This window comes from Limulus polyphemus, unplaced genomic scaffold, assembly GCF_000517525.1.
Source record: "Limulus polyphemus unplaced genomic scaffold, Limulus_polyphemus-2.1.2 Scaffold1340, whole genome shotgun sequence".
Taxonomy (NCBI): domain Eukaryota; kingdom Metazoa; phylum Arthropoda; class Merostomata; order Xiphosura; family Limulidae; genus Limulus; species Limulus polyphemus.
The window spans coordinates 189265-202744 of NW_013666950.1; the positions used below are offsets into that span (position 1 = coordinate 189265).

The following is a 13480-nucleotide window of genomic DNA, read 5'->3' on the forward strand; positions in this document are numbered from 1 at the left end:
ACAATAGAGTATTGTGTTAGATACAACCGCTGTCACAATAGAGTTATGTGTTGTCATAAAATTTTCAGATATAAACTTATTTTCTACAATTCGATAAAGCGAGTTTAAAACGGATAGTTTCTAAAGAAAGAGGAAGTCATGTGTGTCAAACTGTTTTATCATAAGTGAAAAGAAATTTTAGAATGGCCGTGTTTTTCTTGATTAATTATATAGTTCACCACATTACCTCTGTTAAGCTGCAAAGAGTCGTCAGAGACCTATGAAAATCATTGAAAATATAGTTTTTCTACAGACATTGCTTGAAAATCACCGTAAAATAAGGTTTCTTTAGATAAGACACCTGAAAATTACTCTGAAACAGTTTCTGTGGAACAGGTACCTAGGGATTCATTGGTACGTTTTGAAAACAAAGTTTGCACTTTAGTTAGTAACTGGCTGTGTGTTTTTTTTTTCTGTTGTAGGTAAATTACTGTACGAGATATGGTGCCGGTGCGTTTCTGTTCATGTTCTGTATGTTATTGGTAATCAGTTCATTTTCTGCTGGTTCGATATTTAACGGAAAGTCTGTAGGCGCCAGGTGAAATTTTTGAGATTTCCAGGAGATCGAACCATACCTTGATAATCTAATTAAAGAAGCCTGACAACAACAGCCAAATCAATAGACGAACACAAATATTAAACAACAAATCAGCACAAGAAAAACATATCTTGAAAGTAGAACTGCACCATCAATATCTAGACAGAATATTGAAAAATCATCAACATTGAAGAAAACTAAGCAACAGCGCAATTTGTGTGAACAGATAAACATAAAAACACGAAGATTAAATAATTGCGTTATCTAATTCAACAGTTAAACGGTGTTTTAACAACACCATTCAGATTAACACAAAAACACGAAGCTGTATAACAGTATCAGTGATATCAGCAGATACACATACATATAAGACTACAACAGTCATATCAACAGGTATACCTAGATATGAAACCATATCATTCACTATACGTAGATACTGATTCACACCAGTCATATCAACAGGTATACCTAGATATGAAACCATATCATTCACATACTCAAATATACGTAGATACTGATTCACACCAGTCATATCAACAGGTATACCTAGATATGAAACCATATCATTCACATACTCAAATATACGTAGATACTGATTCACACCAGTCATATCAACAGGTATACCTAGATATGAAACCATATCATTCACATACTCAAATATACGTAGATACTGATTCACACCAGTCATATCAGATTATACTAGTAGTTATAGATCCACATCAGTCATATTCACACGTACACGTAGATATAGAACCGCATCAGTTAGAGTGAATATAGCCCTGTCAGATAAAGAGCACCACCTACATTAACAGATGAAAAGCGAACTTGGCTACAACGAAAAAAAAAAAAGAGGTATTAATTTTATTTTTTACAGATCAAAAATAGATATTTCGTAAAGGCTGAATAAGGCTCAATAGGAATAATAAATATTGTCTTATTTGATTTTTAGTCGTACAGGCTGCCATTTTTACCATGCTTCACGTTATTTTATAAGATAAGGTCTTCTAGTAAGTGTTGGTTCTGTACAGAAGAAATAACCATTAAGTGAAAATGTTTCTGGCATGGAAGGTGCAATTGTTACACTTTTTTTTTTTACTTACTTCTTCCCTGAATAACTTCTGCCAGCAGTAGTCATGACTATTATATATATATCTTAATGGAAACAGCCCAAAGCATTGGCTGGCAACTTTTTTTTCAGTATTTTGTACAAATACTGCAGAATGTAAGATTAGTATTGCTGTTTTATGTCGGTACGGTTTTTAAATACATCAAACTTCAAGACAGACTACACCAGTTTGTTTTAAAATTAGCCATGGCATTTACAGCCGCTGGTCTCGCTACACATGGCCCGAGTCGGCTGGAAAAAAACACCGTTTCTTTTAGAAGTAGAATGTGATTTATATTATGACACCATATAAGTATATATTAATAGGATTAGAAGTTCACGAGGCTTCTAGAGGAAACGCTAATCACGTGGTTGGTTAGAAAAGAAAAAGTCCACTGAAAATAAGCAACAAAGCTATTGCTGACTGTTTAAGATTCAAAGACGCCCGTTTCTTCTTTACTACGAAATTATTTAGTTCAAAGTAATTATTTACTTACTTTAGTGATTATCGTAAGACTAGAAGACGAAAAGCTTTACATAGTCCTAAATAGTGTTTGATGATATCACATGATGTAAACTAGATGTTTTACTGCAGAATGCACGTATAGCTACGTTGACAGCAAAAAAACATTTGTGTACAACACATAGCGTTTTACGAGAAACTAAACCTTAATACACCTTTCTCGAAGAAAACTAACATCATAGCATTATATCATGACATCCAGTTTTTACCATGACACTCTAGCATGGTTTCTATTTCTTACCATAGTGATGATTAATATCATGACACTCCATCACTGTTTCCATTTCTTACCATATGGATGATTGTTATTATGACACCCCATCATTGTTTCCATTTCTTACGTTAGGGATGATTAATATCATGGCACTCCATCATTGTTTCCATTTCTTAACATAAGGGTGAATAATATCATGAAACTCCATCATTGTTTCCATTTCTTAGCATAGGGATGATTAATATCATGACATTCCACTGTTGTTTTCATTTCTTACCATAGGGATGATTAATATCATGACATTCCACTGTTGTTTTCATTTCTTACCATAGGGATGATTAATATCATGGCACCCCATCATTGTTTCCATTTCTTACGTTAGGGATGAATAATATCATGACACTCCATCATTGTTTCCATTTCTTAGCATAGGGATGATTAATATCATGACATTCTACTGTTGTTTTCATTTCTTACCATAGGGATGATTAATATCATGACACTCCATCATTGTTTCCATTTCTTACGTTAGGGATGATTAATATCATGGCACTCCATCATTGTTTTCATTTCTTACCATAAGGGTGAATAATATCATGACACTCCATCATTGTTTCCGTTTCTTACCATAGGGATGATTAATATCATGACACCCCATCATTGTTTCCATTTCTTACGTTAGGGATGATTAATATCATGGCACTCCATCATTGTTTCCATTTCTTACCATAGGGATGATTAATATTATGACATTCCACTGTTGTCTCCATTTCTTACCATAAGAGGGAGTAATATCATAACACTCCATCATTGTTTCCATTTTTACCATAGGAGTGATTAATATCATGGTATTTCATCGTGGCGTCCACTTCATATTATGGAAATTATTATAATGTCATCGTCGATTAGATTCAAGTGTTAAAGTTTTTACTTTTCCCAATGCATCTCTTGTGAGATTATGGAAGCAATGATTCAAGGTGAGCTAAGAAACTTTAAACTAATGTGTTTCTGTGTTGTTAAGTGCAGAGCTACATAACGGGGTAACCTTGTTTTACCCATAGCAGGTATCGAAACCGATTTTTACATTATAAGCCATTAGGCTTACTGCTGAGCCAAGGGGGCATTTGAACGTTTATCAAAATAAGAAGTATTGACTTATTTACAAAAACATATTCATTGTGGAGTTGATTCTTCTAAACTTATAAACTGAATATTTACTGACGATAAAACACTTCTTTTCCTAAGATGATACATTTGATAATTTGTTGCCATTGTAGAATGTATACAGTCTCAATTTCCTTTTATTTACACTCATTTAATGACGATCAGAACTTGTCATTCTGTATTTATACTATACAATAATGATAGCAGATTTCTGAAGCAAATGAAACTCAAGGCTTAGTCGTTATATTAAATCTAAAGTATTAACTATTTATCGCCAACTTTATTCCCAAGATGAAACTTTGTGATAATAAATTTTGCAATAAAATTATAGATTTATTTAAATGGTTTTACAATTCTCTTTTTATATGGATTTTTATTGTGTAAATCTAGCTTCTTTTCTTAGTATACTTAACGCAAAAGCTATGTTTATACTTTACTCTGAAAGGCATGCTAACTTATGTTTATAATTTACTCTGAAAGGCATCCTAACTTATGTTTATACTTTACTCTGAAAGGCATCCTAACTTATGTTTATACTTCACTCTGAAAGGCATCCTAACTTATGTTTATACTTCACTCTGAAAGGCATCCTAACTTATGTTTATACTTCACTCTGAAAGGCATCCTAACTTATGTTTATACTTCACTCTGAAAGACATACTAACTTATTTATAAATACGAATGACGTTTCATGCGATACCTTAACTAAGATCCCAATGTTTAGGTATAGCAGTTCCAAAACGTCAACTCTTGACCAAAGGATGACCAACCAGTTAGCAGCACTCGCCACTTACTCCTCACCTCAGTGGGAATTTATTCTTACTTTTATAATGCACTAGCAGCTGAAAGAGCAAAGTGTTTTCAGCGGCATGTCACGGGGTCAAACCTTGAGAGTTCTGAACTGTAGCTAACCACAACCTTCTTCAACCTTTGTTTCCACACTTACAATACATGGGTTGCAAGACTATAATTTATATATCGAACACTTATGCTATATATAATCCGGTAAATAAACTTAATTTTCAATTCATTTTTAAACTTTTATTTATGACCATAAAGAAGCTCCTTCATGATTAGCTTTCACAGAAAAACGTTCATTTAACGATTTTTAGTTTTCTTTTAGCGCAAGCTACACAATGGGCTATGTTTAGTTTAGTTTAAGCGCAAGCTATAGAATGGGCTACTTGTGCTCCGTCTACCGCGAGAAATCTGACACTAGATTTTAGCTTTGCAAGTTTGTAAATTTATTGCTGAGCTACAGGAGGGTCAGTTTAACGGAAGTTTTAGTTTTTTTTTCCTTTTTATTTTGCAGAGATATAGTGACGGCTTTCCGTAATTTTAATAAGAACAAACATTTCAGTAACTTTTTACTTAGAAATAAATAATTAAAAACCATGTATGTAGCACATTAATTCAGTGATATTATACTGTTGAGTTCATATGAATCTCTTGCGCCACAACTGTATGATGTACAAAAAAGTAAACCTTTGGATAACTGAACAAGATATTTCAGTTCTTCGATACGAGGATTATCAGCTATTCTTGACATGCCTTGAAATATAGTGTAAAGCACAGAAACGATAATGTGTCGTCAAATTGTATGATAAATACAAGGTCAAGACAGTAGCGTGATTGTCATTAAAATAAATCATAGATAATAATAAGAGGAATTAAATGGCAGTGAATAAAAAATATATTATTTTTTACGGGTGAGAAAGATATTCTAAATGGGAAATATAATTTTTAAGATAAAATATAAGTACTATATATAAAGGCGATAGGGTGTATTGAAGAGGCTAGTAGTTGGTTTTATAAGTACTATATATAAAGGCGATAGGGTGTATTGAAGAGGCTCGAGTTTTTTTTATAAGTACTATATATAAAGGCGATAGGGTGTATTGAAGAGGTTCGAGTTTTTTTTTTTATAAGTACTATATATAAAGGCGATAGGGTGTATTGAAGAGGCTCGAGTTTGTTTTATAAGTACTATATATAAAGGCGATAGGGTGTATTGAAGAGGCTCGAGTTGGTTTTATAAGTACTATATATAAAGGCGATAGGGTGTATTGAAGAGGCTCGAGTTTTTTTTAAAGTACTATATATAAAGGCGATAGGGTGTATTGAAGAGGTTCGAGTTTTTTTTTCTTTGTTTAAAACGATTGAAAGTGTAAACTAACTTAATCGACATTCTTAAAACGACCGCCATATTTGTCATGCTTTTGTAGCAGTAAATAAAAAAAACAACAACAACTCAAACATGGCTGCAAATTGTAAGTTCGGAAAACAAAAATCTGAAAATCATGCATTAAAGCTAAACGACCCATCTCGAAGAAGTCTGGAACATTAATGTTGACAGTTTTATTCCATCAAAAGCATCATTGCGAAGCGTAGAATGCGTTCATTACTTTTATCTTAAGAAACAAGCAAATCAGTGCTTTTAACATCTTAATAAGATTAGCGAGTTTAAGAGAGCTTCTGTTAATGCCCATAACTAACTGACAGTTTAAGTTTATTTGTACTTTTAGACTGGATTCTATCCTATCTGCTTAATGCAGAACGTTGAAATATACGGTTTTATAAGCTTGGAAATCTCCTGTTTGCGTTTCTGAATCTAAGCCTCTATGGCTGATTTCAGCTTGTAGGGTGGTTTACATTTTAAACAATCTTTAAATATTTTATTGTTTAGTATCTGTATTATATAATCTAAACAAACTACGTCATTAATCGCGATCTCTTACGCAATAATAACTCACGACATGATCCGAATAAACTACGTTTTCGTACTTAATCTTTGATTATTTAATGTTATAGTGGAATCTAAACTGCTAAAATATTGGAGTTATTCTCGTCAAATCTTATAAGTTTATATAAACTAAATCCTATACGTTGTATTCAAGATTTATTAGCTTTATGTATATGAAATCAGCATATCAGAATCAACTGGTTTCTACCTTTTCCTGTGTTTAATAACCACTGTTGTGGAGCTATTTGTAATCCTTGACCTTGGGTGTAGAAGTAATGAGGATCTAGTGGAGGCACACTGGTGATTCCTGATGGTGTCGCAGGACCCTGGTCACTAGTCATTTGGGAAGTGGAAAACTTGTCCATACGCTGACTGACTAAAAAGAGTCTTTTCAACGCGACTGAGATGCCGGTGGAGCGAAAGTTGTTCAAACTGCCAGAACTCAAACACTGGTGTGTGTATATATACTTATATATTTTTAACAACAAACACTTTGTGCTTATTTGTATGTTTGTTTCTGGAACTGACTCGGTTGTTGCAACGTGCGAGGCATACACATGTACTCAAATACACACGCGCGCGCTCGCACATGCATGCCCACGCGCACTGCGTGAAGGAGGTCCTAGTAGGGTAAACGTTCCAAAATCGTAGTCTCTTTAAATAAGAGAAGAGAGACAATGCAAGAAACAAGTATAAGCGTTAACCTAACTATGGCGTCTATTGACACACTTGTTCTTATAAGAAAGAAACAACAACAACATCAACAAACAGGACTGTTCTACCTTTAGATTCACTTATAAATGCATTTGTTTTTTATTTTATACAATTGATTATGATTTTATATTCTTTTAAACACATTAATTTGTGCAAATCTCAAACCTCAAATTATCGACTTGTTTTTATACCGTTTATCACTAGTGAGGTCCACAGATTGCACGATGTGGAGTGTTCTGTTTGTTTGTTACAGTTGCACTCAGAACAAATAATCTACCATGTAAAAGAGGGATTGAGTGTAATATTGATGTTATTTTTGTTTATATTCCGTGTGTGTGTGTGTGTGTGTGTGTGTGACCATATATTATAAGGATCCCTCAACCAACAAAATCGTGACACACAATCAATTTACGGAGTAAATAGTTTACAAATATATGTTTAAACACATACTTTTCGTAAATACCTATGAAGTACAAAGTCTTCAGTACGTATATGTTACACGTAAAGACTGTATTGATTCTTTTAATAAAATAAATTCCATTTGCATAAAATCACAAATAAAAACAACGATTAAGCTATTGTCGAATATTTAATGCTTTAAAGAATATATGTTGTTTTATTTGTTTCTTGTTAAGCACAAAGATACACAATGGGCTGTCTATACTATGATCACCATCAGAATCGAGACCCGGTTTTTAGCGTTATAAGCTTTCAGTCTTAAAGCTGAGCCACTGGGGACAAGAACATTTTATTTTGTGAAAAAAAATACTAACTTTTAAAATTCGTTTACTATTTTGATACCACAAGTAAATCTATGCTAAAAGTTCAACCTCTGCCTGTACTTGTTTATTTGCTTCTGTAAAGTGTTTTACAAAGTGAATAATTCGACAGAGAAGGGGATTCAACATGAGGTAATGGAGGGGGCGGAAGGAGGGCCAAGGCCACTTAAGTTAACTGACAGGGTCTGTTGATTATAATTTGGAATGGGCCCCCAGAAATAGAATTTATTGCTCAATAAAAATGCTCGAGTTTTTGGGTCAATGTAATTTTCGTTTTTAACGCTCTTGTGTGAATTTCAAGTTCATATCATTTATGTAGATGGCCAAGTAACTGGCTAAATTGCATAGAGGCACATGGGAGTTGTGTCTGTAGTTGATGTCTACATTTAATATGGATAGATGAATAATTCTCATCTTTTGAGTGTTACTATAGTAACCAGACTTAAGTACTTGATTAAATTAAAAATACTTTAAGTGTTTCTATGGTAACCGAACCTACTCTTAGAATCTATCCTGTCTATAATTGATTTTCTGAAGGTTATAATACCCGTATAGACACACGCATACATATATTTGCGTTTTCATTTAAGAATTCTTCTTAAAGATCCTGCTTTCTCTTGATTACAGAATCTATGTTATTAATATAATTTTTGTATAAAGTAATGGGTTTTGTTTCGCTCAAAATAGCGTTCAATTAGGAGTAACTCTCTTCCGTTTCCACGCTATTGGCTTTGCTTGTATGAAGCTTATAACATTTTTCTCGTATGCAAACAGAGATGAGAGAGATTAGTCAACATGGTACACAGAACGTCAAAAAATAACGTTTCATTTACAAGAATATGAGAAAGCAATCACGTATCAACTCGTTTCTGTGTAAATAACTAAAATATCATGTACCAATCCATTTGTGTGTGAAAACGTTTTAAATAACCTACCAACCCATTTATAGGTTAAAAGTTGTATTTCAAATATCATCCTATTTGTGTGTGAATAGGATTTATTTGAAATTTCGTACAAGCATTTGTGTGTTGAAAAATAATTACTTACCCACCTAGTTTCTAATTTCCCCAAAATGGGGCCGAGGGAGAGGTCACCTGTTTTAACCACTCGCACTGTCAGTCAGTCAATAGACACTAAAATGACGTCAGATAATGGACGCTTAACGTTGCAATTTGTATCATCGTAACGCCAGTAAAACGTGCGCATGTCACGAGTCATGAGAAAGTTTATGCATTCTGTAGGCTTCAACTGAGCATGATATATGAACTTCAAAACCAAGAAATATAAATATTTGTTACTCTTAATTTTGGTTTTATTTACTTCAAACAGAACACTTTAGGATACCCTGCGGAAATACATCTAGTTTGTTTCTTTCCTTTTTTTTCCGTAACAAAGTACAAATAAAGATTACTATCAGCCGATTTTCACATTTGTTGTGTTACTTCTTAAAAGAGAGTAATGAATTTTCTTTCAGAACAAGTTTACATTCTCGGTTTCAGAATGTTTGTCTTCAGTTCGATATGAAATAGAACATTACTAAGAGACTGTGGAGAGCTCAGAAGTTGGTTTTTTTTCCTGCAAGTAACACGAAAATATTACCGATCTTGGATATAGATATGAAGTATCAACAGATTATTAGCATAAAGCACGTTATATTTCTGTAAATGAAATATGCCTCAGGCGTTAAATAGAAATTTGATTTGACAATTTGCTCGCAGTTAACGATAAACTTAAATATTTGGTGTTTTCTCCAAGATTTTCTGATATAAAAAAGGCTTTTCTACAACTCTCGTTAAGTCTTGTAATAATGCACAAATAATGCTAAAAATTAACACAATTCTCAGCTTCCAAGATCCTTACGGAAACCGAGACGACAAATGTGCTGTGTATAATTTTTGTAAAGTATTCTAAAACACTAAAGATTATATTAATTACGTCATAATGAAGCAGGTTAGAGTATCATGTTCCAGTAATGACTTATTTCTAATATCTAACATCAATCTAAATCCAGATAAAAGTAGTAACAACTATATTTCTGATATCCAACAACCAACTTAATCCAGGTTAAAGTATTAACGGCTTTATTTCTAATATGCAAAATTCATCGTAATCCAGGCAAAATTAATTGTGATTTTATTTATAGTATACGTCATTCATGTTAATCTTATTCAAAGCAGCAATTCTATTATTTCTAGTATCAATCATCCATCTTAATTCTAATTAATGTAGCAAATAATTCTGATATCCATTTTCAACCAGTTTTATTCTAGATAAAACAGTAGTAACATTATTAATCCTGATATCTGTGACTCATCGTAATCCAGTTGATTATTTATATCAAATTCTTGTTGTGGTAGTGTTTTTTTTTTCTCTCAACCATCTACGGGATCTTAAATGCGCACAGACTAAAACGGGACCGATTCATTTATACCACATCCACAGTTAAAAATGCGGATTATGATAAACAATATGTATAACGTTGGCTCGAGCTTTAGACTTTCCTTTTCGCAACACGGCATGCTAACCAATAGGCCACGCCCAGCCAAAGTTATAGGTGCGAAGAGCTAGTAAAAATAAAATAAATCATCAAGGAGTACAGAAAACCTTATTCGATAAACATGCAAGTAATACCCCCTCTAGTTATAAGTGAGAGCAACTCGACTTTTAAAATTATAGACCAAACACTAGAAACCAGAATTCTGTTTTAGGGCATTTATTACAAATCGCCAGAAAAATACTAACAAGAAGAAGGTCATTTAAAGAGCGTATTTTGCTAATTAAAGTTTAGGTAAATTTCTGTGTACAAGTGAATGTTTAAGACCTAGCTATGGTAGATTCAGGTCTTTGGGCGTGATTTTAGTTAGTCATATTTGTCACCAGCACATTTCAAGTTACGGAACGGATTGTCTTTCATTCCGGTTATCATGTCCAACTGTTTGTTTTTTTTCATCAACTACAAGTATTCTTCTTTGCAGACAAACAGTAGTAGCACTGAAAGCACACTCACCGTTTGTTTGTGTCCTGTTCTCTCGCAACAATGATCTATGTAGTGAACCGTTTTTCTGGAAGACGTGTCAGGTCACTACTAGAGAGGGAACAGTAGAATAGACAGACATGATATAACTGATAAAAGTTGAGAGTGAAAAGAGAGTTAACGTGACAATTTAGTACTCGCTACAACAATATTACTTCTCTCAGATGAGATAGAATATATAACATTGTCAGATTCTTCTGAGAAAAAGAAAGATGTAAAAAGTTTTGAACATGATAATTTTACTGAAGAACAATAAACAGTTCCATGAGTTTTGTTTGTGTGTATAACTTTTTTCTTCATTTTGAACACCAAGTTTAGTTTACTGAGAAATAACTTTAGAGAACAATAAAAGACGTCGTTTTCAACATCGTAATATCATGCTAGTTGATATTCTTCTTAGATTGCTTCATCGTATAAAAAAACAACACTTTATTTATTTATTGTAGGTCACTGTTGAAGAGCCTTTTGCACAGTAACAGAGGTCATCAGGATGACTGGATCACATTAAACAAAGTCATAGATATTTATTTCAGAAGTTGTTGTTTTATAGCGTCAGAAAATGGCGAACCAATGCTCGTTATTTTAGGGTAACAAGAGCACTGAAGCATAACAGCAAAAAACCTCTGTCGGCAGTGGCTTGTAACTGACAAAGTGTAATGGAGTTGTTAAGATACATGCATACCATTATAATCCACAAAAAAAGCTAAGTATGTTGTGATAGAAATCATTATTTTCCTCAAAAACACTTATTATTCGTCAGCACTTGTTAATACCATACAACTTATAGTTCTTGCGTGTTTTTTAATAACCACACTTACGCATGCAAAGTATTATAAATACACATATACACGTAATAAAAAACGTATCTGTTAATACATAACTAAGGATCTCATTAAGTTCTAGGTGATATGACTATTTTTAGCCGCGGAATAGCGGCTAATAGAATGGCTTCGAGGTTTTTTTCAAGTACAAACTTTTAGCTCATAGCTCCATCTCTTGACCGATTTGAGATATAATTACAGCCACGGCTATTGAGGATTCCCTCTTGTTTTTTTTTATTCTATAGAAACGCAAGTGAGGTTACTACCGTTAACGTTTAGGCTTAACTTTCAGTACTTTCGCCTAAACTACCTATAAGATTGGTCACAATGAACATACGTTCCAATAAACTTCGTATCTTTCACTTGACATCATCGCCCGGTGATTCAGCGGTAGCTTAAGAGCTTACAATTGTAAAATTAGGAGTTCGATATATGCGTGAGCATAGCGCAGAGAGTCCATTGTGCAACTCTGTGTTTAAAGAAACAACCATTTTGAGGTAGAATACAATTGTCAGTTATCTTCATGTTTTTCCGGACACAAACACACTCTTCAGACTTTACGCGTTATGAGTGTTACTGTGAAAATCTAGGTTAATATCATAAAACTGCTGCAGCCACTTTCAGGAAACAAAGTATTTATTGTCTGAGAAGGCTTTGTCACCAATAGCGGAAGTCATCAAGCGTCTAGCTATAGAAAGATGTTGTAAGAAAGGGGACAAAAATAAAAGAAGGACTATCCAAGTAGAGTGCTCGCAAGACTATCTTGGATAATAACTACTATTACTGTCGTTCAAATGAGAAATAAGACATTAAGTTCACAGGGTGACAGCTTGAATTTGCTGTCACTACGCTGGTTATAGCCGATTTCTCCGTATAGCCATGCTCTTCTGTAGAAAATGCTTCGTACAGGGGCAGCATTAGTCCCACAAAACTGATAACGTGAGAATCATAGCAACTGTCTACTATAGGTTTTAAATTTAAGTGTCTTTGATGAGGTTTTATAACAATGCCCTCCTTAATGTCTGTCTCGGAAGACATTTATAACTCTTCTTCTAGAATATTGTTAGCAGTTGAAGACTATTTTGTTGAGTGTTTTATGTTTGGTGTAAAACCTACAGCTCATCTGATAGAATGTAATCAGCTAAAAGACCGAAAAACCGAATTATGAATAAAATCACACAACAATAATTGTTGTACATGCTTAACGTTACTCTTTATTAGATAGGTATAACCTCACCATCAATGTCTTACAGATATACGTGCTGAATAATGTCTTACTTCCTCTTGAAAACACTTTAAATCTATTAAAATAATTTATTTTTGTTTACTAAAAAATATACTTTCCATCAGATAAAAGCGCTCGTTTGGTTTTGTTTTTGAATTTCGCGCAAAGCCACACGAGGGCTATCTGCGCTAGCCCTCTCTAATTTAGCAGTGCAAGACTAGAGGGAAGATAGCTAGTCATCACCACCCACCGCCAACTCTTGGGCTACTCTTTTACCAGTGAATAGTGGGATTGACCGTCACATTATAACCAACTTGGTCATAGAGCAAATAAACATAGGAGTCAAATATTTAGTTTAAAATTAAATTAAAGAATGTAATTAAGTAATTATAGCGTAGCCTAACTTTGTCCAGCAAAGAAGAAAAATGGTACATTTAATATTACAGAATCATTTAATTACAAATAAAGTAATAATAAAAAATATGTAATTATTCTCTGTTAAGAATAATAATAAAAAAAACGTGAAGAAAGAGGGTTGGCCTTGTTTTCAGAATATGAAAACGGAAAGGACGTATTTCTGC

General features: G+C 33.4%; 1 protein-coding gene across 5 annotated transcripts in view; it reads right to left on the minus strand.

The window, feature by feature from the left end:
• Positions 1 to 13480, minus strand: part of LOC106463162 (band 7 protein AGAP004871-like) — a 205855-nt gene that overhangs the window by 101828 nt on the left and 90547 nt on the right. For 2 of the 5 annotated variants that reach the window (XM_022390596.1, XM_022390595.1), the window contains exon 1: positions 6535 to 6797. The exons of 2 other annotated variants lie outside the window; for them this stretch is intronic. In XM_022390596.1, coding sequence (XP_022246304.1) covers positions 6535 to 6691 — 157 coding nt within the window. In that variant the 5' untranslated portion in view covers positions 6692 to 6797. Of the gene's footprint in view, positions 1 to 6534; positions 6798 to 13480 lie in introns of those variants that run through there. One more of the 5 variants, XM_022390598.1, reaches the window with a different exon arrangement.